This window comes from Centroberyx affinis, unplaced genomic scaffold (genome assembly GCF_046629955.1).
Source record: "Centroberyx affinis isolate AG114_WGS23_722 - 3 ecotype Tasmania unplaced genomic scaffold, CSIRO-AGI_Caff_v1 ptg001696l_1, whole genome shotgun sequence".
Classification (NCBI taxonomy): domain Eukaryota; kingdom Metazoa; phylum Chordata; class Actinopteri; order Beryciformes; family Berycidae; genus Centroberyx; species Centroberyx affinis.
Genome location: NW_027280112.1, coordinates 82,860 through 109,416, shown reverse-complemented (window position 1 = coordinate 109,416; position 26,557 = coordinate 82,860). Strand labels below are relative to the sequence as shown.

At 38.3% G+C, this 26,557-nt stretch overlaps 2 protein-coding genes across 2 annotated transcripts in view; one reads left to right on the top strand and one right to left on the bottom strand.

The window, feature by feature from the left end:
* LOC139651643 (piezo-type mechanosensitive ion channel component 2) overlaps positions 1–9,008 on the bottom strand; it is an 81,772-nt gene extending 72,764 nt beyond the window's left edge. The window contains exon 1 of the mRNA XM_071528644.1: positions 8,927–9,008. Coding sequence (XP_071384745.1) covers positions 8,927–8,990 — 64 coding nt within the window. The 5' untranslated portion in view covers positions 8,991–9,008. The remainder of the gene's footprint in view (positions 1–8,926) is intronic.
* An 8,946-nt stretch (positions 9,009–17,954) lies between these two features.
* LOC139651646 (cathepsin Z) lies at positions 17,955–25,421 on the top strand. The gene is made up of 6 exons (XM_071528648.1): positions 17,955–18,091; positions 19,055–19,218; positions 20,026–20,205; positions 21,201–21,351; positions 22,126–22,291; positions 22,564–25,421. Exons 1-6 carry the CDS (start codon positions 17,955–17,957, stop codon positions 22,675–22,677), a joined length of 912 nt encoding a protein of 303 aa, XP_071384749.1. The 3' UTR covers positions 22,678–25,421.
* Positions 25,422–26,557: the final 1,136 nt, after the last annotated feature.

Sequence of the window (26,557 nt, the reverse complement as noted above, 5' to 3'; positions counted from 1 at the left end):
GAAATAGATCTGAGGTGAAAGTCAGTCAGCCTGCTCATTGTAATAAAAAGCCAAAACACTTCTCTAACCAGACTTTACAATCACAAGCCTGGTTGTCAGTTCATCGCGCCTAAACTTGATTGAATCACACAGGGACTTGACGTTTGGTTTGAAATACAATAACCGCAGCATCCTCTTGATGAATACCCGACAGTCCTTTGGGTGTTAACGCACAGAGAGACAATTAACTGACTGAGGTCAATCACGATAATAACAGGAGGAAGCTATGAGTGTATCGGCCGCCTGCGGTCAGCTCTGCCTCACACTGCTGTATAATGCCTCACAAAGTACAGCTTTACATCACATGAGGAGATTTCATTTCACAAAAATCCGATAGCATTTCATGGACTGAGAGCTTTATTGCAACCGGTTCAGTTTTACCCTTTTATTATTAAAAATCGGCAAACCAAAATCTCCCCAACCCGAATCTTGGAACAGAGTGGCGTCACGCACCAGATGCCCCTAAAAAGCATGATGTAACTCTGAGTTTGGAAAACAGGAAAGTGACTTCTGGTTGCCAAAACTTTAAATTAAACAAAGCCACATGGTGGAAGAGTGTGAAATGTCACGACCATTATCTGGTGGGTTCACCTGACTCGACCTAGCCGTTTGGTTTTAGTGTTTATAGTATGTTCAAGGACCGAAACAAGATTTGATGACTAATATTCAAACCTGCATTTTAACTTTTTTTAATTTTCATTTATTTTTGCATTTCCTACACTCTGAACCCCTTGGTTTGGGAAGGCCTAAGGGTGATGTGATTTTATTTTCTAATTAAATTCTATTCAATTCAATTCAATTCATTGCTAAAAGTTAACTGGCTAAATCAAATGATAATGCTGAATTTTGTTACAATGATAGTACAGACAAACATGAGACACAGACACTATTTCCTCAGTTCTTTGGGCAATAACAACATTACTTTAAGTAAATAAAAAAAAACATTCAATAACTTATGAATCATTAAATTTTCTCTGCTTTGAATTCAGACAGGCTTTGACTTTGATGTACTGTTGTCACAATTTAGGATACAGTATGTCATTACACATGATATGGGATTATGTAACTTCGCTTTCCCTCCTCTTCTCCGCCCCCCCACCCATTCCCAAACACACACACAAACAGACACTCACACACACACCCATTCCCAAACATACACACACCCTCCACCCCCATCCAGGCACGTGAAGAGGTCTTTGGAGCCGAACACGATGATGAAAGCTAAAATGTTTTAAGTGCTAACGTGACTTACAAAACCGTTAATTGATGTATTGATCCATAGCCCACCTCACCCATCCCGGTCAGACTGACCATCTGCCCTGATTAGGGCTTTTACCCGTTAAGCGGCTCACATCACCTGCTGACTGAAACATCAATAAACGCTTCCAAAACAAACCGCACTTTACTGAACACTCACTTCACTACTGAAGCCTTCACATGAAGAACCATAGAACCTCACACTGCAGAATTATTCAGAATTATCTCCAAAAATCTGCCAATGGCATTAGATAATTGCACTTGTTTCCAATGCACAATCAATTTGTTTCAATAATTTTATCTGCCTTTTTATGACTTGTTTCAAGATACTGACACTCATTTCTAGAAAACTCCTGAAAAAAGTGAATCTGCATTGGAAACAAGTGGAGCTATTTCACCTCACTGGCAGATTTTTTTTCTTTTGGTTTAAGAAAAAAAAGATTTGAAGGCTGAATATGAGACTAAATGACTACAGATTTTTTTTGTTGCAGTTGTAAAATCAGCCCAAATCATACAACCTTTACTGTCTTTTGCTATGAATGCACACAACACTCATGGTCTCCCAAACCTTCCTGAAGAACTACTGGTATGCAGAAAATATGCGATAAGCCCTACACGTCTTACATTTCTTTGAATATTTCTAGGTCAGGAGGAGGTAGAGGGCAGGGAGGGAAGTACACAGTAACTTCATAGAAATGCGGACACATAGTCTGACCTCCCAAAATTTCTCATTGCGGTTGTATCAACAAGCAGGGAGTTTACAACCAGGTCCGCTGCTTAAGTTACCGCCTAAAGTCAGAGACACCGGCCGGTCTGGGCACCTACTGGTCTTGAACTACTGAAAAAAATTACACATAACTGCTGAAAATGGTGCTTTTATTTATCTTTGCACACTCAATGGACCTATTCATTGACATTTGACTTGGCTCACCCTTTTCCCTTGCTGCGGCACAAGCCCTCAGCCAACCTCCCAGAACTTTCTCTATCCTCACACAGACCAATGAAAAGGGCAAACAAAAGCTATTATACGGCAGACGTGGTCGGGCTTTCATCTCAGGGCAAACCACAAACATGTGTAGATGTCAATGTGAATAAAGTTTCGAGTATTGTGCGTACGCTGGACGTGCCAGACGGTCCAACAGCCTTGAATGTGGACGCATCAGGGGGAGAATAAGAGTAAATGAGCATTCATCACAATTGTTTGTCATTTTCTTTTCCTTTTCAAGCATTTTCAGCGTCTAGGTCAGATGCTTTTATAAGCCTCTTAGGGAGGATGGGGAGGGATTAACTCACAATCTTAATTCTTTTCTCGGCAACATCTCTATTTTTCCCCCTCTTTGTGTTTCAGCATCTTTAAATGTGTCAATAAATAAGCTGTAAACTCTCCCATTTTGCCCAGATCTGCAGTCTGGAGTCTGTTGCCCCATTATTTGTCTGTTCAGACTTTCAAAGCCAAAGCTGTCCGGTTGTATCTGCACTATCTGGAGACACAGATAGCACTTGTCTATCTATCTGCACCAGTCTATGACTCTGCTCCAGCTGCTAGCCTGCAGACACTTGACCGCAGTCTGCCTGACCGTTTGGCTTCTCTGTGTGACTCACCATCTGAGGATTTTTACACAAGGAACGAAAATAAACTGCCGTTGTTTTCAGACATCAGATTACTGCAAAATCCCCATTTACCGCTGAATCAAGTCTTTGTCTCTCTCAGTAAGAGCTATTATTTTAGCACACAAAGCCTCAGCAGAGAAAAGTCACCCAGCCTTAAATCTGGTATTGAAATGAGGTCCAACTGATTTAAAGACTAGAACATAAATGTCATGATAGAAGATAAGAAGGTGCGGTGTCGGGCCGGACCAGGCACCGAGAGATAGCAGAGGAATTTAAACTCCTCCAAACAAAATAATAGACAGCTCACCGCATGATGTGTGTACCAGCACAGTGAAGAGGTTTACTGTTTTAATCACAGCACAAAACTAACTTTCTCATCCACAGGTCAAAGTGGCTGACGGATGTCTGGCAGAGTCAGCAAACTTAGCAGCCACATCCAAAACTTGCCAGCATTTGGATTGGAGCTGCTGTTAATTTCCCACCTTGATTTTAATGAACAAAAACACTTTTGGGGGTAAATAGAGGCTTTCAGGCAGGGTAATGCATCCTCTGGCAGCTAATTTTGTAAATGTAAAGTGTTCAATTTCTGTACTGTTTTTGGCTGGGAACTTATTTAGCCACTGATATATCTGATTTATTTTGTGTTTAGGTAATTTTGAAAATCTTGTTGTTAAGACATCTGATTTGCGCACTAGCTAACATATCTAGTAGAAGCTAGCTTTAGTAGGGGCTGGTTTTGGTAAATTAGCCTACTGGCAGTGGTGGAAAGTAACTAAGTACATTTACTCAAGTACTGTACTTAAGTACAATTTTGAGGTACTTGTACTTTACTTGAGTATTTCCCATTTTATGCTACTTTGTACTTATATTCCACTACATTTTAGAAGGAAATATTGTACTTTTTACTCCATTACACTTATTTCACAGCTAAAGTTAGTTACTTTTCAGATCAATATTTTATATTTAAAACATTTGATCATCTTTATAAAATAACTATAAAATAGCATTGTTATAGATTAGACTACCCACAAGTATAGCTAAATTGTTAAGATTAGCTTCATGTTGACAACTTTAAAATTCTGCTTACATGTACATGTATGTCAATAAATCAGTATTAATATTCCAATAATTTATGAAAAATATAACTCTCTAAATGGGGACAGTTTGCATAATGAGTATGTTTACTTTGATACTCTAAGTACATTTTGCTGCCAATACTTATGTACTTTTACTTAAGTAAGATTTTGAATGCAGGACTTTTACTTGTAATGGAGTATCTTTACATTGTTGTATTGCTACTTTTACTTAAGTGAAAGATCTCAGTACTTCTTCCACCACCCTGGCTAGTCAGCTAGCTACCAAAGCCAAAAATTAACTGTTTGTTTATGTTAATTGAGCTGACTTCAATTTAGTAGCCTAACTTTGGAGTAGAGTTAGCACCAAACAAGCTAGGGCTAAAGACAGAGCAGTTTTCTGTGTAACAGTAATCTTGGAAACAAATCTACCTTATCAGACTACTTACTTTTACTTGTTACGTCACTGAATTGAGCTACACCCAAACCACAGCTCTCCCTTTTCTCCCTTTTTCTCCTTTGCTCTCTTTTGCCTGCTTGTTATTTTAGCTAGGCTACTATTTTCACAAAACTAGTTCTCTACTGGACCTCCAAGATGGCGCCAGCTGTGGTTGCTAGGAGATTTTTTGATGCAACTGCAAAGCATCTATCTTTACACATTTAAATCTTTACACATTTAACAAGTAAAACTGTTTTTAAAAAAGAGTTTAAATGGCACAGAACACCAGCCCCTCTCCAAATAGGACATGTTTTGGTTCATAATATCTGACTATATGATCATTAATGAGGAATTTTCTTGGTCATGTCTATGCTGTTTTTAATACTACTATCATTCCTGAGCTGTATCACATGTTTTACTGACTATTTAGATATAGTGTGGGTACTTGTTGTCATTGTTGTTATTGTTGTTATTGGTAGTTTGCTTGTTTTTTTGTTGTTATTGTTGTTATTTTCTGTTTCTTTTTGCCTTGGATTTTAAATACATTATTGATTTGCATTATGATGTAATGTTTACTTGTGTGGACCCCAGGAAGAGTAGTTGCTACCTTGGTGGTGGCTACTGGGGATCCAAATAAATAAACAAATAAATCTACACAATGACCCTAAACCCTACTAGCACACGCTTCCCAGCAGACCGGTGATGTGTCCTTCAGCTCAGCATCTGCACGTCACTTGGCACCTCTTGTCTGCCTCAGTCAGTACTGTGACTTTAATCTGCTGCAGCCTGCCGACTCAACACCGCTCCGGCTGACCGGCCTGTTTGTACTTTCACACTGCGTGTTATCGGATATTTGGTAAAGTGGATTCTCACAACCGTGTTCATACTCCAGACTGTGGGAATAAACTCATAACCAGCGGGCTGTTTGATCAGAGAAACTGTAGCTGTTTGTAAATGTGTGTATTTGTGTGTATTTGTGTGTGTGTGTGTGTGTGTGTGTGTGTGGTAAGGGAACTGTGTACACACGGGCCCAACAGTTGTGCGCTTTTCAATAGAGGTGCTGTCAGATGGCCAACAGGAAACAGAGACGATGTAACGTCACCAGACAAGTCTTTCAGTGAGACACGAGAAAGCGAGGGACAGCCGCAAATATTACACTACTGGATACATACAATAAGGGAGACATACAGTAGGTGTTTGGAGTCAAATAGCATCTACTGTGCTGCGGTGTTTCCTCTGTGTTTATTCAGCAGTGATGGGCCACGACAACGAGAAAATGGCCACAACTGGGGGAAAAAAAACCCATACTTTTTTATCCCATTTTCACCCCAAAACACACAAAATGAAAGACCTGAAGCAGAGAATTAGTGCTTTTGCAAAAATAAAATATCAAAATAGAAACCGGACCTCCTATGATTGCTACAAGCTGCAGTAAAACCAAAGCTGGGACTAAAAAGAGGGACAGAGAAGAAATCAAGAACCACCAGTGTTGCAGATAATACAGAAAAAAAGACACTAATCTACAGTATTAGACTGTTTATGAGCTGATGGACTGATGGTAATTGCTTTAGATCAATTACATTCAGTTTGAATTAAGCTGTGATCCGTGACTGAAATGTTACTCTTCTACTATGCAAACAGAGCGTGTCATTGATAAGAAAATCAATTATCTAAAGTGTGATACTGGAAAACTTTCAGCTGTTTGACAAGCAGAAAGGAAGCATTAAGGAAAATGACCCAGTGGTGAAGCTGCTGATGACAGAAATATCTTGTGAGCGCGGTGAGAAGCCAGAGAGACTTCAGCACTGTTTCTGTCTGTTTCTGTCCATCCTAACTCTGTCTGTTCCTGTATACATTCCCCGCTTTTCACTCCCACCTTTCCCCTCATCCTGTCGGTTACTGTCTACAGCTGCAGTGAATGGCGAGTGCTCATTTGCACTTTGAAAAAACATAAAATATTAAAGGTATGTTTACGATAACGGGAAGGCAATTCTTCTCTCCCTCACAACCGCATTATTAATTCATACTGTTAAAACGACTTTCCACGAATTAATGGAGACAATGCGTGGCCTCACAATTGCTTTTGGAAATAAAGGGGGGCGTCGGACTGTCAAGTGATGCATTATGGCCATACTGAGTGGGGCTTCTCTATAGAAAGCACCGCTGGATGCTGTTAGCTTTAAAAGTACCTCAGCCTCATAAGTCAGCCTCCTCTTACCAAGTCACACATACCACAGTGAAACCTCACTGGCAGTTAGATGCTAATCATCTTCACTTGTGGCCTACCACAGAACTACAGCTTAAAACACAAAGTGAACTCCACTTAATAGAGGCTGCGTTCAAGGTGTGATTCGGTTCAGCTGCACCTCATCTCTACAAACTCCCATTCAAACGGATGGGTGTCTTCTCCTGCGATGTAACTAATAAGATCAGTGCTGCCGAGATTGACGAGACTTTTCCAGTGTGCTTAAAACTAGGGCTGTGCAAAAAAAATCGATACAGCTGAATATTGCAGTATTTTTTTCCATGATACTGTACTGATTTTCCAGCCCCTTGTATCAATACATAAAAAAAAATTATTCATGTTTTAAACGGATTTAAAATGTCCTTAAATTTCCCTCAAATCCCTTTGAATTAAATAGTTTTGACTCAATTTGTCCGCTGTGTTATCAATATAATGTGATGTACATATTAGACTACCCAAATGGTACACAGCAAGTTGTATTTTCAGCTCTATTTTTAAATTTTCAGTAAATTATGTAGAGTATTGCAATGTATCGCAATATGTATCGTATCGCAATGTATCATGATACAATCTTATCGTGACCCATGTATCGTGACACGTATCGTATCGTGAGGTCCTTGCCAATACCCAGCCTTAAAACCCATCAAAAGGGACTTGAAACCATCTAAAACCTCCTACATGACAAATCCAAATAAGCTGCAAAGGCTGATAAGGTATGATTCATCCTCTGAATCTGCATAGCAAAGGAGTGAATCAGACAAGGCATTCAATAACACAGTAATTACAACTACATCTGTGCAGCGCTTTTCTTAACCAAGTTACAAAGTGCTGTAATGAAAAAAACACTGAACAATGAAACAACTCCACTGACTCCAGTAAGGTCAGGGGAAAGAGACAGCACAAAACTATGTAGCCCTGATATAAACATAACAACATACAAGTGAACATTCAAAATAATAACATGCAAGTCCACAAGTCCAACAGTTTAGCAATCACTAAGTTCACTGTCAGATTGAAGCCAAAAAGACAACTGACACTGACATTAATACCTACTCAGCAAAACTCAGAAACCAGCTGGACACCAAACAAACTGATAATGTTACAACAGCATAATAACATACATAATACAGAGTAAGTACATTATAGTAAATAGTATAGTAAAGTGTATAGTAAATAGTAGTAGTCACTAGTAAAATAGCAATAGTAAAATATATTAGTATATTTAATATAGTATAAAACATAGTAATCAGTATAGTAAAAGTGCATGAGTGACTTTGGCCAGCTCTACCTCGCCGTTTTCTCTTTTTATACTGTGGAATAGACTAGAATAGAATAGAATAGAATAGATGATTAGAGTAGATGAGAATGGTACCCTGTGATTGGATAAAATAAAATAGGGCACCCAGCGCCTTATTACAGCATTAGAATAACATTATGAAGAGAGGAAACGATGCACTTTATGTCACTGGAGAAAAACGGCTGGCCTATCAGTCCGTTTCCATACACGCGGTCTGACAGCCTGCCATGCTGCGTGTGGTGGCTCCGAAAGGTTGCTTTTGACGCACACTGCAGTGACTGAATGCTCTCTTGTCTACGTCTGTCTTTCCTTCAGTAAAAAAAAAAAATCTAATTAAACATGACAGGTGAAGCATATGCTGGTAAGGCGCTTTGACGCTGCTTTGTAATTTAGTGTAGGTGTGTAGGTGCAGTCTGTCCCGTTTACTTGGGTTTAATTTCACAGTCCTGAGCAGTGATGTGGTGGTAAAATAAAAAAGATGGGTGAACTGTGACCTCCAGCTTGTGATAATCACAAGGCAAACAACCACCAATATAAACAAAATTCAATTGTATTTTCAGGTAAGCATTAATGTATGCTTTTCCCCCTGAACAGACCCATATCCTCAGATATTTTACATCAGTTTAGTTTTGCTATAAGATGTATATTATGAATTTATGTCATCAAGATTTATGTCAGTCTAAAAGATGTGAAAATTCCCCAAATAAAAAGGTGGGTAAATGGAATCACTACATCCTTGTTCCAAAGTAAAATGCTTTACGCCAACTAACAGCAATTAAAGCAAGGATAATGATTCCTATGATAATGTCAAATGTCAAGTTAACTTTATATACTGTAAATATGGGTATTGGATAGACCTAATAGACTTGCAATCAATTTCCCCAGTTCCCACACATATCTACCCCATCTGGCGCACGGGCAGCCTGTTACTGAGATGCGTAAAAAGTGCAGATCCATAAACTTACCGGCTGCAAGACACACCGGCAGCAGTAACCTGAAGACCAGTCCACACGCCACCTCAGAAGCCATCGCTTTGGGAAGCCCGTGTTGAATCCAGGTAAAAGTAGCCGGAGATTGTTTCACAAATGTTTCTCTGGCAGCATCCCAAAGTCCTGTGTTCTGTCAAATCCCAGTTGGCATCAAACTGGTGCGCTCTTCCAGATGGCCACATCAGACCGCGTCGGCTCTCCTTGATGACACCTGGACTGCAGATATTCCATACTGACACATTATGCGTTTACCAAGTTTCCCCGCGCCAGGTATGTCACCGGTTTGCGCTGTCACCATCATACTTTAGTTGTTCATCTGGTAAAAATGGATTAAATTCATGTTGCCGCAGCACAAACTGAACAGCGGACTCAGGTGCGCAAACAGCGGCACTGGCACAGCGCGTAAAAAAAAAGCCGGAGAAAGGAGCCAACAAGTCTTCAAGTCCAATTAACCCACCTTTTCCTACAAAACGATACTGGTGAGCAAGCCCCAAAATATTAGAAAATCACAAAATATTACCATATGGCGTGGCGCGTTCAGAAGACTCACAATAACGGGATAAAACTCCTCTTCCCCGTTTGTCCTCCTGGTGAAATTTGACTTTCTGACTTCTTCTGGTGTGGACTGTATTCGCCAACAGGAGACTACAGGGCGACCCCGTGATTGACATCTGATCCAGCCATTCAGAAGTCTGCAGTGGGGTTAGCGGTCCGGCCCCTTTGGTAATTGGGAGCAAGAGGTGGGACGCTGGGAGGGATGCAAATACCGCAAGCCACAAATATTAAGCCTATGTGATAATGTGTCACAAATCCATAGTTTTGGTTTTAATCTGAGAAAAATGACTTGTGGTCGAATAGTTTGCAGAATATTGAATTTATAAACCTGAGAATTCACTGCTGACAGCAAACTGGACACAAGTGAAAAGGGACTCAGTGTATAAGCACAGTGAATAAGCACAATCGTTCCCCATAACGCTTTATAGATTACAGGCGAGTTTGGTTTGACACGTTCACTGATCACTGCATCCCTTCAGGTCTGATCTCCAGCTGTTCATTAGAGTGAAACAGCGACGCCTACTGATGTCAGGCTGCACACCGCAGCACGTCCGCTCCAATGTAATCAATGTGTTACCAAACTATCAATATTCCTTTAAGTCAGGAAAATGTAGGCTATTTTATCCCTGAGTTTTAAATTATTGACATGATTATGACTATTGTAGCAAAATATGCAGCTTGTTTTGGGCCAACTGTCTGCAGCGTTTTGACTAACCAGACTGTTATCGTGTTATGAAATGGCTGCATGTGCCTCAGACACCAACCTCTAAGTGACTCTGCTCTAGACTCCAGATACAGCAAATGGTTCGCAACAGGGTGGAGAAAGTTGTTTAAGGAGACTGCTAGGAAGGCCGGGGTTAAAGGTCATGTGGCAGCTGCTGCAGTGTCCTTGAGCAACACAATAAAAAAGACAAAGTTTTCCTTCAGGGGTTCAGTGGAGTTAATAATGTTAATGTCTGCTGCCACTACTGTACCACCAGGTTTTTTATGTTGAAGAATTGGAAATAAGTCTCCAATGTTTTAGATGCATGTTTTTTTATACACTTTTTACATATACGTTTTTTTTTGTTTTTTTTTTGTTTTTTTATTTACATTTTCTTTTACAACTAAATTAAACTAAATAAAACTACACTAAGTCACTAAAATATTAAGAGATCAGTTAAAAAAAAATGTATTATTGTTTTTTGGTAGAGTCCAACCAATTTGTGAACACTGCATGAACAACACTCTTACAGGTAATAATAATAATATAATAATAATAACTTTATTTATATATCACTTTTCAAAACAGGTTGCAAAGTGGTTCACAACATTAAAAAACAGTTACAGGGTTAAAATGATTAACCAATAACCAAACAAGAAATAAAATAAAATAGAACATCACACAATAAACACTTTATATATATATATATAAAAATGCATCTTAAGTGAAATAAAGCAGGGAACTGACTCTGCAGAGGAAGAGAACAGAGTTCAGTGAGTTCAGTCAGTCATTTCTGTGATGTCATCAAGACGCCTATATAATAACAACTATTGAGAATTTATGTTGACTCACATAATATTTGCTTGACTTTTTTTTTTTTTTTACACCCACATGAGCTTTACTTTATAACAATGCTAACAGTTATTTACCCATGTCCTCAGAAAACTCTCCAGGACACTCTCAGCTTCATTTGTTTTTCTTCATTTGTACCAGTTAATTTTCACTGAAGCTCTACATGAGTGTCACATCACAGATGCAGGACAGGTTTTACTCTCATTTCTCACTATTGGGGATAGAAGTGAATCTTCACTAATACAAAATTATCTGTCTTAGGACAAAGTGACAAAAGTCATCCAATCAATTTTGTATTCAAAATTATTTGAACTATTTTGATTGCCCTAAAAGCTGTGAAAAATTATAATATAATATAATATAATTTAATATAATAATAAAATAATAAATATCTAAAGAGAAATACAGAGCAATGATTTCCACAAACCAAGAAACGTAAAAGTATTTAGTATTTTCTAACCTCAAAATAAATCTTTATGATAGCAGAGAGTGTTCTCCAATCTAAATAAAAACTGTTATGCAGCAAAGTAAAAATATACAAATGTTGAAATTAAGTGGTTTTCCCCTTTAATTCTCATGTACCAAAAGGCCAAAAGCTCCACTGAAGGTTATTTATCAGCACTAAACTGCATTTAAGAACGAGACAATTTATGGCTGTTAGGTTCATGAAAAGCTGACCTCATGTTTACTTGTTGTCCATAACTATTAGATAGAGAGGAGTGGCCAAGTGTAAACTCTGCAGTGCAGCATTAACATCAGAATAAAAACAATCAATCATGAATTATTTGCACGCTTTGATATGTTTAATGAGTGTATTGACGAGGAAATGATACACACTCTGACATTTCCTCTAAAGTGCATTAGGCAGGAAAGCAAGGTACTATGGGAGTCTTCAGGCCGGAGCCAAATGACCCTCCTGTACCTAGACGTGGAAACGCAGGGGCACTTAAAACACAAACAGAAGTCCCACTTACCATGAATCATCGCTTGGCCTAATCACTGACATGGATACGGTTTATGAAAATAAGAAAACAAACAGCTAAATGCTGCTGAGGAAAAGTTGACTTTGAGAGATCATCAACATGCTCGCTGGCTGCCAGCCGTTGGCCTTCAGCGGCGTTTTCCCCTGGAACTCCAGACGGGCTGGATGCCCCGCTGCGGCCGGCAGCGAGGCGGCGCGGTGCCTCAGTGGCAGCCAAGCGATAATCAATACCCAACCTCAAAAAATGTCAGTCCTTGATTTGTTTCTACCGTTTGAAGTTCAGACCTGACGAACCCTAATCCCTCGGATAAATGGGTATCTTAAGTAACCATTTGTCTTTGATTCATTATTCATCAATTCCTTGAAAGGGAGTTATTGATAAGTTCCAGCACCAAATGGACAGACCGGTTTTTACTCAAGTGCGGTGGATGTTTGGTTCAGTCCCTCCTGATTTACCTGCCAATCTCCTGCCGGGCATGCATGCCACATCTCAAAACATGCATATAAAATATCAAAACATGCATAATCACTGCAGTAGGGAACGTTTTTTAAATATGTCATCCTCATTATTTTGAGGCCTCCAAATGATATTGTGTCTAAAATTACATGTGCTACTTTTCATAGCCGAAAGGCTGAGGACAATAAGACTCAAAATAGCTATAGAGAATGATGATTTCAACAAATAGGGAAAGAGAGAGTGTCTTTTTAGCTAAACACACACCCAAACAAAAGGTTCAAATTAGATTCTGATGATGAGATTAAAGGAAAATGATGATGACAGCCAGATGAAGGACGGTGAAAACAATGAATTGGATGTCTGACATCAGTAAATGAACCTCTATAATCAGAAATATATTAATTATAGCATGTTGGTGTTATATTCATGATAGTGAATATTGCAGTGCTGTGGTTCTTTTGTGGTTCTATATATCAGTCTCAGCTTTCCAACTGCCTCAGTGAAGAAAAAAATACTGCTTTTTTAAAAGAAATATGAGGGTGAAGCTTATAGCAGAAACATAATCCAGAGTTAAAAGTTTGTAGAGTTTGTGGAGACGATGCCCGCCTCATGCACACAGTATCACTGCTTGGATTTCTGAGATGCTCTGGAGAATGAGTTCAGTCCTGCTCTCACTGCACTGCAAATTTAGGTTGTCTTTGTTTCTAAATTGCTGGGAAATCTCCTGCAGTTTTATTCCAAAATTAGATATCCACCATTTGAAAAAGGAGACATCTGCTCTGACAAAATGATTGATAGTGCACAAGTAAAACAAATTATGGTGCTTGATAAAGGAGAGTTGGTAACTTAAGACTCTTGTTGACAAAATTACAACAGCACTTTTACTGACTTGGAGCTCTATAGTTGGGAGATATTAAACTTTAGGTAATGTTTTGTTTTTTTCCCCAAAATGTATATATAATGTTTTGGAAATTTACTTTTAAATTGTTTCAGTCCAATCTGTAAGAACAGTTTTGCAGGAACAAATGACCATAGTTATGTGGATAAACAGTGTATTGGTTATATTCACTAAAATCTAATGCCATAAACCCTGCGACCCTAAAATCTGCAAGTGAAAGGAGGGAAAATCTTCCTAAAGCCTGAATCTCATGTGATTTCAGTGGAGATCTCACACTGCCAGCTCGGAGCAGCGTAAACCAACAAGAAAACACAAGTGCAAATGAGATTAATGTCCAGATTGCTTCAACATCGATCCGCAGTGAAATCCACACCATGTGTGTTCAATATTGACATGGATGCACTTTCCATGCACTTTGAAGGTGTTTCTGCTTAAGTGGGCTTCTTAGTGGCTTTTGGTGGCTGTGGGCAGACGGCTGTTATGGAATTTAGAAAACTACACATCGCTGTTGTCATGTGGAAACCTTGTAACCTTGTAAGTTTTGGTGATTTTCATGTTTTAACTTCAGTTGAAAGATGATACATTCCTCTGTGGGTAAAATCTGTGACGCTTGGGCTTTTGAAACAGTTTCAAACCCCTAACTTTGGATAAATTCGTATAAATTAAGAAAAGAACACGCACTTCCTAAAAAGTCAACACAGGTGCAGGACAGAAAAAATAACAATGAAAAAGTAGAACTAGTTCCCAATGATTTATTAACCGACTGACATTTCGGCCCCCTGGCCTTCCTCCAAATTCTTAATAAATCATTGGGAACTGGTTTGCAGTTGTGCAGACTATACATTTTTCATCATGAACTCACACACAAACATGGTGGTCAAGCTAAAAAAAACAACAAGGCTGTTTTTCTTCGGATTTTGGAGATACAAGGTTTTCACTTGACAGCGTCAATATGGAAGAAGTCAAGCTTCAACTCTCACTATTAAACTCTCATCCCTCAAAATGATGTTAATACCAATCATTGAGAAGAGTCCCTGCAGCCATTAGAGATGTGATACCTGACATTGAGAAAGACAATATTTGAGAGACAAATGGATCAAGCTATAAGTATTTACCCCCCGACCGCGTTTTATTGCCTTGTCGTCTGGCTGGATATAAGAAACTAACTTTAGAAGCTATTTTATTATTGCAAATTGAAGAAGGATAATAGCATGTATTGACTGATGATTCAAAGTCTGTTTAGTGGTATCATCAAGGTGAACCATTTTGTCATTAACAATCTGAGCAAGCTCATATTAATGCAGATATTCAGGATGTTGACCTTATGCATGTATTACTTCTCAGTGGTGACTAACATTACATTACATTACATTACATCCTGAAAGATTTACAGCATTCAGATTGAGGGGCTGGTTTGAGCTATAAGGCCATGCATTATTGAAGACTGTTTGTGCATCTGCAGACGTCCCAGAGCGGGGGAATAGTTTAAGCTTTTAACACAGCAGCGATGACCTAAGGGGTCGAAGGTCATCAGCACTTCATTCCTCCCCGTCCCCTCCAACCCCCCCAGCAGACAACAGCCTCTGTGTTTCATAACACAAAAGACTTCTCAGTTGAAGTAGGCGGTGTCTGCTCTCAAGGAGCGTCCGCAGCACAAGTGACAGTAAGAGCGCTGGTGCTTCTGGAGGAGGAAAGTTTGTGTCTGCAATTAAAATGCAGCAGACGCTTCATGGTGACATTTGGCCGGAGGTTTTTAACCTCTCAGTCTGGGACCCGACTGAGAGATTTAGTCATCAAAGCTAAAGCAAAAAAAAAAAACTCCACATATATACAGTATGTAGTTGTGACCGCACACTGAAAGCCCAGGACTATGGATTCAGCACAAGAAAAGTTTAGCTTTGATGACCTCCTTGCAGTTCCCAGCAACTCTTGACCTAGAATATATCCCGTGCACAAAGCCTTATCTTTTCTTTAGAGATTTAGCCGTAGTTTACTCTGGCTATTATTATATTATATCACAACTTTTCAGGAACTTTTTAGGAACTAGGGTTTGATCGATATGTTTTTCTAAAGGTCGATACTGATGTAACCTACATTTATTACACCAGTTTCAGTACCAAAAAACTTCCAGGTATTCAGTATAGAACTGTATTGCTGTCGGGATGGAAAAGCCTCTGAAACAGCATTTAGACCATGAGACAAGAAAACTGTCCAGTTGAAAACCTGCACTAATTAAATTATTTTAGGGTTTGCAGGCAAAGAAGAATCCATCCTCAGATACTCTTACACTGTTATATATCATCAATCAGTGATGTTCAGTTTATTCCATGAGTTATTTTGTGATGAAGTGTTTATGTTTGTGATGAATTTACCCACTTTCCCCCCGCCTGCCTTGTCTACTTCCACTGCAGTTAGTGATTTCCTACGTTTCCCAGAATGACTTTCAACAACCCCCAGAGAACGGACCTGAGCTTCGGCTGCGGGTTATAAGTGTAGGTGGAGAGAGCGATAACAAGAGCTATAACAGAGCGAGAGTTTTTCCAGTGGAGAAAAAGTGAGAGTCGTGCCCCGTTTGATTAGTTATCTGCGCAGAAAAGAAAAATACACCATTAAATAACAAAAAGTACCCAGAAATGCGAGGTACACCACTTATAGATGTATTTTTTATATATATATATATATACATATATTTATTGGAGACTGGAATCATAGAAATGTCAAGTACAAAGTACAAATAGATGTATTTTTTAACCGTATTAAAGTGTTTTAGGGTGTTTTTTTGCTTTATGGCAAGTTTCACTGAATATTTTACAAACTGTCGCTCCTGAAACTGGTTGAGTAAAATCATACTGTCACCTCCATCGTATGATGTGGGTGAAGTGACTGGTCGATATCTCTTTTTTTTTTATTGAAAGGCCAATATCAGCAAACCAATATATGGGTCTAACCTTCGTAGGGACCCAGCAGAAGTCGGCCTGTGACTCATTTTGGATCCCAACCCTTAGTTTAAGAAGTCAGGAATCCTATAATAACATCAACATCAACATATGATTTACAAGAGTGGCTCAGCATCATCATCATCATTATCATCAGGAGAAGAAGAAGGTCCAAAATCTGAAGATGGATTGTGTAACAAATAACAGCTGGTGAGTGATTTATCTAATGTGCCTGCTAAAGGTTCATTAGGTGCCTAATGGACATCTAATTTGATTCTAGTTTTTATCATTAAAAAGAAGCAATAGTGCTTCCTCATGCAAAAGCAGAGCTTGATTGGAGTCGAGCCTCATCCTGTGATATAGGCTAACCTTGTTAAAGAGCCGCATATTATCTATGAAAACCCAACAAGTCATCGTGCGCTGCATTAGGCCTTGGTGTGTAATGTAATTGTAACCGGGAACTGGATATGGTTCCTCCAAAGTTTCTGCTGAGACTGCAAAATCTGATTTACTGCAACACCTATTTTTATCTATAACATTAAGATGAAACTTTACTGAGCTGCGTGGGGAAAACAGGTTGTTGTAGCAGCAAAAGTAACAGGATCCAGCAAGGGTCAAATAATGAAACAATAAAAACAACAAAACAAATCAATAACTTCAATATGGATTATAAAATATGAAATGTTTTGTACATGTAACTATACATGCATCTATGTAAATGTATATGGATATGTGTAAATGTATTTGCTATACATATGTGTATAAATATAAATGTATTTACACACATATAAATAAATACTGTACACTGCAAAAAATATTAAAACATAAGTTTCCTTGCTGCCTTAAAATTGTGAGTTGACTGAAGTAGTACTGAATAGTTAGGTCAAAGATCATTAGTTAGTTGTTCTAATGTAGAAAAGCTTCGTGTTTCCAAGTTGAATGCATTAATTGATGAACTGAAATCCAGTGCTATTTATTTTTTCACAAGGTTTGCTAAGTTTAAGTTTGAGTTCCTCTTGTATCACATGATTAATACACAGTTCAGCACATAGTAGTGGATTATACTTGTCATGTGCATCAGAGAGAAACTTACTTAATGGTGAATTCCCAGATACATAGATAAGATAGATAGTAGATTTTATCATGGTTTTTTATTTAATTTTTTTAAATCAGAAATTGACCTATGATTCACCAAATATACATACAAGTCTCTATCCTGTAACTTCATTCAAACCAGAAGAAGGAAGAGTTTCTGGAGAGTTAAACCTAATGCTATGCATACTGGGAAGTCTGCTAATAATCTAAATAAAACTAAAACTAAATAAACAGTGGTGAGTTTAGTGAATGCTTTATAAGGGAGTAGTGTTCTTTCAACTCATAATTTTAAGTCACAAGATATGAACTCATGATTTTAAGTCATGAAGCTCATAACTAGCACTTTTAAGTTGAAATTGACAAACACATCTATATACATTGCATTAATGGATAAAGATGAGTTGATTTCACTAAATTGCACTATGAGTTTTTACAGTGACACACAAACAAACACACATTGACTCACCTCGAGCCTCGCCGGTAGGGGGCGCTCTATCCGTGTCAGAGGAGGTGAGGTGAAACCAACATGGCGTCGTTAGTAACTAGATCACTGTTGTTATTTTATGCGTCATTTCAATTGCAAATCACGGAGAGCAGCGGCACGAGCGGACTGTCCGGGCCGTGCTACAAACCCATCAGAGACAACAGACCGGACAGTGTGAGGTGAGTTCAGAGGAAATGTATTTATACCGTCAATACACTTCATTCGTTTGACTTGTTACAACCGACCCATACTGCGTAAGAAATATTTCACATACAGCCTAGAAGTTTATATAAGGTTAGAGAGACATGTTTCCAAATATACACAAACCTGTCCCAAAAATGCATCTGTACATGAAGATGACAGTGATTTAAAATATATGTTGGACACTGGAAAGACATTTTCTTCCTGTGCGCTGTTTTTGAAAACATTTATCCGCAACTATATCCAGCATACAGGCTATTTGTAATGCATAGATAGATAGATAGATAGATAGATAGATAGATAGATAGACCATAACGAAAAATAACAAATAATAAATAAATAATGTCCCTGTAGGCACGTAGTGTGTTTGTGGTAGGTTACTCAGTAGTTAGTTTATAGTGACCTTATGGTATTTTTTATCTTCTATGGTATTGCTATAGTATTCCTATAATATTATAGGCTCTTAATTGAGACTATAATATTATAGTAGTAGCCTATTCAATAGTGAGTTAATGGTAACCTTATCTTAATTTAATCTTAATTTCTTAATTTATCTTAATATAATACAATATAATATAATCTAATATAATATTGTAATATTCCTATAGACAGGTTGTTGTACTTTATAGTAACCTTATTTTATCTATATCTATATTACATCTAATGTAATGTAATGTGATAAGTGACACAGTAATACAATATAATACAGTAATGACATGTAATGTATAACTATAATGTGATGTAATGTACTGTATCCCTGTAATATTCCTATGGAGACTCAATATGTTCCTGTGATATTTATATGCTGCTACATTTATTATAGGCTTACTATAGTTCTTTCTCCTAAGGGATGATTTGATGTCTTTACCTCAAACAAGCCGTTTGATAATTAGAGCAAGATATTAAAAATTATTTATCTTTTTCTTCTATATCCTTATAAGGACGTATCCCAGGCCTCATGAATATGTGAACGTGTCAGACCTTCCTCCGTCCTGGGACTGGAGGAACATCGACGGGAAGAACTATGTGAGCGTCACACGGAACCAACACATCCCCCAGTACTGTGGATCCTGCTGGGCCATGGGAGCCACCAGCGCACTGGCAGGTTACTATGGAGACGGAGGGATGGAGGGATGAGAGAGGGAGGGAGGGATGGAGAGAGGGATAGATAGATAGATAGATAGACAGATAGATAGATAGATAGATAGATAGATAGATAGATAGATAGATAGATAGATAAACAAGTAGATAAACAAGTAGATAGATAGATAGATAGATAGATAAGTAGATAGATAGATAGATAGATAGATAGATAAACAAGTAGATAGATAGATAGATAGATAGATAGATTGATAGATAAACAAGTAGATAGATAGATAGATGGATAGATAGATAGATAGATAGATAGATAGCATGACTGAATGCTGGTTGTCAAAACCTCAGTGTAAGATACCAGAACAAGGCTGTTAAAGTGAGTTGAACTGTACAGAAAACAAAGATGGAATCTAAAAAAGAGACATTTTAATGAAATAATTATTGCAAAAAATGTAAAATATACGTATTTACACTGTATATAAATGCTAAACGATGAATAAGCATAAATTTGTGGGACCTACACATTTGGCTAGGATGCCCCTTAATGGCTTGGTGCCATCTAGTCTGAAAAAGTATATTATCCAAATTTAAGGCCTTAAAAAGTATTAAAATGTCTTAAATAAGTCATTAGAGGTCTTGTGTTTTTCACCATGTGCTGCATTTCCTCTTAGACTAATAAACAACAGTGTTAAGAGAACAGGATTAATGTTCCTCCTCTCTGCTTTACTAAACACAGCTGGACTTCATGTCCCATAACAATATGTGTGTGCCTATACCAGTTTAATAACATTATTGTTACCTGATGCTTTTGTCCAAGACCGGATCAACATTAAGCGTGGCGGGGCGTGGCCGTCGGCCTACCTGTCCGTCCAGAACGTCATCGACTGCGGGGGGGCGGGCTCCTGTTTCGGAGGAGATCACCTGAGAGTCTACGCCTACGCCCACCAGAGAGGCATTCCTGACGAGACCTGCAACAACTACCAGGCCAAAAACCAAAGTAAACCGGTTACATCCTCGTCATTTAATGTGATTCTTATCGTGTTTTGATTCTGATCACAATGAAGAGTTGTATTCCAAAGTGCCACAGAAGAAAAATAAATCATAACCTGAAGTTTGTCTTTCAGCGAGTCTGAATTGTAGAGGATCAAGTCTCCATAAGTAATTTTGTCAACTAAAGACTTTTTAAATCTTTTAAAAAGTTCCATGCTTTGTTATAAATGTGTGCTATCAGTCATTTGTCTTTTTTCAATAGTAGGCCCTTCCTTATGCAACAAAACTCTTCCTCTATTCTGATTTCATGATGGGATTTACTTAATATTTTGATTCTGATTCTAAAACTCTATGCACACTCGTAGCCTCGAGGAAACGTCACTTCGATGGTGACTTGCTCATGTAATTCAACATATTTCCTTTTGAAGCAGGGTGTTGGGGCGGATCATAAAAGACAGAGATGGACTGTTCAAAAAGTTCAAAAAATGCTTTGCACATAATCTTGACGTTCACAGACTCTTCAAAGCAGATTCTTCAAAATGAATAAGTTCCCCGCCGCCGGGACGCAACCATGGAGTCTGAGGAGGAGGAGGCAGCAGGGTTTTCAGGGGTGAACGAACGCCCAAAAAAGTGCTCAGCTGTATTGCTACTCATGTCACTTTAAAAGTTGTGAATTTGTCGATTTTTGTTAAAAAATCTGTGATGGTATTACTGGTTCGAATTTGAATGTGCGTCTACTGATACGCTATGAAATAACCACTAAAAATACACAAATACACAGTTTTCCAGGAGGTAAAAGTAATGGGGTTGTGATATAAAAATATGAGAAAATGCAAAAAGTGTAATTTTTGGGGGCGTTTATTATAAACATGTGTATGTTATGAGGTGGAGAATTGGCTAACAAGGTGAAAATGTCATTTCTTGTTTCATAGTGACTTAAAGCTCATTAACACTGTAAAGTATTGAAAATAACTTTATCCATGTGTCTTTATCGGTCTGCAGGGTGTGAGCTGTTCAACCGGTGCGGCACCTGCTCCTTCTTTGATTCCTGCGCTGTTGTGCAGAACTACACACTGTGGAAAGTGGGGGACTATGGAGAAGTTTCAGGGAGGGACAGGATGAAAGCCGAGATTTACACCAACGGGCCCATCAGGTAGTGTAAGTCATCTTCCTCGCGTCATTTTTTAATCATCTATCCACCGAGGTCCTCTGTGTGTGAAGAGCAGATTTGGCCAAACACTCTCTCTAAAGCCAGAACATTTCACAGAGTGCAAGAAAGTAAAGTCTTCATCACAGGGAAACCTTTATTAGTAATGTATATTTAATCCTTTTCCAAACCTCCGAGGAAACTTTACGGCACTGAATGTAATCTTACTTCATTCAGAGCTTCTGTGGGTCCTTAAAAAGCCTGATAAAGTCCTAAATCATCCAAATTTAAGGCCGTAGGAAGTATTAAAATGTCTTAAATAAGTCATTAGAGGTTTTATGTTTTTCACCATGTAGTATCAGGTTTCTTTGTGCTGCATTTCCACTCTTAGATTAATACAGAAGAGGGTTAGTAGTACAATATTCATCCTGTCTGCTTTGGACTTCATGTCCCTCAACAGTTAATATCCCGCTGTCCTTTTCTTATTCCCCCATTTAGAGCTTGTGAACTTTCATTAGCTATGTTCAGTCAGAAATAGTCTGCTGGTTTTGACAGCTTTGTTTCTTTATTTTGGTTTAAATTAAATTCCAGGTAGCATTAAAAAAGTCTTAAATTTGGCTCACTGAAACCTGCAGATTCCCTGTATCATATTCTTGAGGCCGATTTCATCAGTGATCATTTTAAATGCCGTTTCAAAGATCCTTGAAAACGTCAAACACCACGGCTCGTAATGTGTTAAACACGTTAAGAAGACTTCAGAGGTCCTGCTCTCTGTTCCAGCTGCGGGGTGATGGCCACGGCCGGCCTGGAGGCGTATTCTGGAGGGATCTTTGCAGAGTTTCACCCCCTCTCTTTGATGAATCACATCATATCGGTGGCCGGCTGGGGCGAGGCCGAGGACGGGACGGAGTACTGGATCGTCAGGAACTCCTGGGGAGAGTTTTGGGTTGGTGTCTGTCTCTGAATGCGGCCTCGCACCACACCCAGACAGCAGTTCCTGGCCTCTGTTTGGCATAACTCACTTTGTTGCTTAAATCTGAATGCTTTCTAAGTCATGCATTCACTGTCTGTCATCCATTTAGTTCAGGTCCTGTTCACACAGAATGTTTCTTTCTGTCAGTAAAGAACAGACAATGGCTTTTATGATTTAATTTTTTTTGACAGACATTGCTTCTCTTGTATGCATAATACATAGTGATTGTCTCTTTTTGTTTGCAGGGAGAACATGGATGGGCGAGAATAGTCACCAGTGCCTATAAGGGAGGAAAAGGCAATTGGTACAACCTGGCTATTGAGAAGAGCTGTGCATATGGGGATCCTGTTGTAACGTAGAAGGATAATTAAACTGAATGAAAGAATCTAGTTGTGTTACTTCTGTGTGTATTGAAACAAAAGTTGATCAGTTGGCCTTCATTTTGATGTCTGCCTACTGTTTTCACCTGTAATGAACGTATTCATTTTCCCCTAATTTATGGGAACACACACAGAAAAACTTGTTACTGCCAGATCCAGAAGCCCTGGGAGACCGTATCTGTTACACTCTCTAGGCAAGTTTTAAAAAGCTGCACCAGTCCAGACATTGCAAATCAATACTCTGAAAAACAGGCTTGTCAAAATCAGTAAATCATCTCCGAGCCCCAAACAGCAAAAGCGCTCCTGGACAAATGACTCGTTTCTGAATCTGTGAGATTGCATTCAATTTAACCTGCAAATTGATTCTGCTTGTGATGCTCATAGCCTCTTCTTAACATATTCTCAGAGAAGTATAGTCAGGAAATTGTAGGTACCTCTTACTTCAGATCCATTATCACACACTTTAATTCAGGGTTTTACTCTGTGAAACGAACTGGATGAGTTATTAACATTTAAATGCGTTGGGAACTCTGAGGCAAGCGGAGCTGAGTGTTACTTTTTCCCTGACATCCTGTATAACATTTGAACAAATTGCTCCTCATGCGGACCTGGAGTGAGAGTGTGTCCATCAGGGACGAGGTCTTGTTCCAGACTGGTTTTACACGTCAAAAGGAATGAAACCTGGTCTCCCACGGTAACCACAGAGCCAGCTGACCGCTTCCCTCTGTCACCCACAGTAAGATGTAAAATCATACCATACAAAAAACAGTTCACATGTAAATGAATCCTTTGCCTTCATTTGTTCGGTTAACAAAGTGCCTTTGTCTTTGTGTTCATGACGATCTGTGTCAGTGTTTCCTGTAGATTTTATCTAGATTTGGTTTTGGTCATTTACATTTCAGATTGTGGGGGGAAATTTTCCACCACATCTAAACGAATGAATGATTTGTATTCAAGGGTGGAAGTAACTAATTACATTTACTCACGTTACTGTAATTGAGCAGCTTTTTTGTGTACTTTTTTGAGTCAGTAATTTTACGTTTACTTAAGTACGTTTTCACTGAAGAATTGTACTTCGCTACATTTTAAATCACATCAGTTACAGAGGACAGATTTTGTTTCTCTCCATAAGCATCAAGGATCAGTCAGCAAAGAAGAGAAGAGTAATCTGGCTTTACTTTGTTTCTGCACTTTATTTTGTTGTTTTTGAACTCTGTCCTCTTGTCCTTTTAGAATTGTATGGAAAAGATCACATCTAACAACGTTCTCTTTTGTAAACTTTCACTTTAGGTACATCTTAAATATGCTACTTTTTACTTTTACTTTAGTAGATTTTTACACCAGTACTTTTACTTCTACTAAAGTAACAACACTTGTACTTGAGTAGGATGTTTTAGTTTTAGCTTTCCACTCTTTCCACTGCTTGAATTGTAGAAGAACATGAATTGTTTTTATTGTTCCAGAAGGGAATACACCCGCATTCAGCATTAAGCCGAATGTAATGTTTGTTGGTGTTATTGAACTTTTCAATGCAGTCTCCCTCAGCCTGAAAGGGAATCAGGGACCGGACTCTCCTCCCTTTGGTTTCTAGAGACAGAAATGCTCATTCATGCACAAACAAGTGCAAATGTGAAGTCTGAAACTGAGATGCCTTTCCCCTCTAATCACTTTGCACCTGCTTCCTTTTTGCTGTTGTTGCCGGGCTGCATTTTTGTGTTTCACTATCTTCCTCATACTGCTGTCAAACTGAAAGAGACAAACGAAGCTTCATCTGCAGACGACAGCACAGAGGCTGCTGCTGTAAACGTTTGCCACATTGCTGTGTGGCCCAAATGAAGGGCAGTCAACAGTTTAACAAAGTTCAAGTTCAACAAAGTTTTTTTTTTTTTTTTTAAATCACAAGAGGCTTGGGACTACAGGTGCTGCTTTGACATCATGTCCAATATGGAACAAGGAAGGAGGAAACCCTGGGGCTAATTTGGTGTGGCAGCGTCACAGCATCACAGGTATAATCATAGAAGAATGGGGAAATCATAGCTTGTGCAGAGAGAAATACAGCCTAAAAATATAATGCATTTTTGCAGTATGCTCAATTGAAATCCATTTTTTTTCCAAACACACAAATGAATTTCTCTGCTGTATAATTTCTCTGCCTTACACACAAAGCTGAGGATGCCTGCTTGTGATAGAGGAACTGTTTCAGCTGATCCACTCACACACTCATTTCAATGCAAAAACCTATTGTGTGTCACTAAGCTCTGCAGAATGGGACAGAATATGGAGAGATTCAATAACTATATCTACATCTTTATCATTTTTGAAGTACCTTGAGAGCTGATTCCTCACCTCCCATTACACAAATACCATATAACGAATTATATTATTATAACTAATTAACTATGGGTTTTCCCTCAATAGTTTAATAATTTCCCTCAATAATATGTGACACTAGCACCTATAGCTGAGCAAAGCAGACTAAGAGCCTGATTCATGTGCAACAACTTCCTTACTGACTGCTATAAGCTTTAATTAGGAGGCTGTTGAGGGAAAGCTAGTAGTGCAGAATAAGGTGCTAATAAGTGGTTTGTAATGACTAATAATGAACCAATACACTACTAATATGCATGTTAATAAGCAACTTATTAATAGTTAATTAAGTGTTCCCTAATCTAAAGTGTTACAATTGTTTACCCCTATTTTCCCCTTGACTTTGTATTGTTCTGATGATGTAATGTTTTGTACTTGTCTTGTCGAGTACTAAGTTATTATGTGTTATGTGTTGTTCTTGTATTTTGCTTGTGACATCTTGTATTACGTTGTCTAGTATTATTTTGAGGTGCTTATGTTATGTCACTGAAATTTAAAATAAAACAAAGAATAAAGAAAAAACTAGATCTAATTCAGTTCAATTCAGTGTTTTGCAATTTAAAATGAATCTATAACTCACTCAAGAGTTGAAAGAATGGATCCAAACTCCTCAGATCAATGCTGGCATGGCTGTGGAAAAGTTGGTACTTTATTTTAGTTAGGAACTTCTGGCTATAGAGGTGATTGATGCACTCTGAGGCAGATCGAATGTAAATCTTGTTGCTTGTTGGTCTAGACTTTCTGGCCGCCAAGAGGGTGATTTTTGTTGAATAGGAAGATGTTTCTCAATAGATCAAACTGATTGAGTGAATTTTTACTCTCGCTCTGCATGTACTGTACTGTACTTAAGTACAGGTTTGAGGTACTGGAACTTTACTTGAGTATTTCCATTTTATGAGACTTTATACTTTTAATCCACTGCATTTCAGACTTTTTACTCCACTGCATTTATCTGACAGATGTAGTTACTAGTTACTTTGCAGAATAAGGTTTTACATGCAAAACATACAATAAGCTCATAAAATATGATGCATTGTTTGAGTTTAAACTATATGGAGTAATTAGACCTACAACATTAAAATACTTCTTACAGGTTAATGCATCAATAATGTAACACTCTGAAAGGGAACTTCTCGAGTACTTTTACTTTTGATACTTAAGTACATTTTACTGTTAATAGGCTATTTCTATACTTTTAATCAAGTACAATTTTGAATGCAGGACTTTTACTTTTAAATGAGTATTTTTCCACTGTAAGGGATCTTGATCATAGTCATTGGACCAAGTGAGACATTCTTTAGCCAATCAGTCCCATATAGGTCCTTTAACAGTAAATTGTTCATAAAAATAAATAATAATTATGTTGGTTCCAAGCACCTTTATTTGTATCTGTATTTTTTATATTTTGGACCAATAGTAGGCCTACAATAGCAGGTGTATTTATATATTTTGGATAATCTTCATTTTGGATGATTGAGTACCTTCTCTATTA

What these genes read in the sequence shown, in the direction of transcription:
- LOC139651646 (XM_071528648.1), top strand. Translation starts at nt 17,955, where the DNA reads ATGGCGTCGTTAGTAACTAGATCACTGTTGTTATTTTATGCGTCATTT. An exon ending in CTACCAGGCCAAAAACCAAA is followed by an intron (nt 20,206 to 21,200) that starts GTAAACCGGTTA and finishes ATCGGTCTGCAG; the next exon opens with GGTGTGAGCTGTTCAACCGG. An exon ending in TACACCAACGGGCCCATCAG is followed by an intron (nt 21,352 to 22,125) that starts GTAGTGTAAGTC and finishes TCTCTGTTCCAG; the next exon opens with CTGCGGGGTGATGGCCACGG.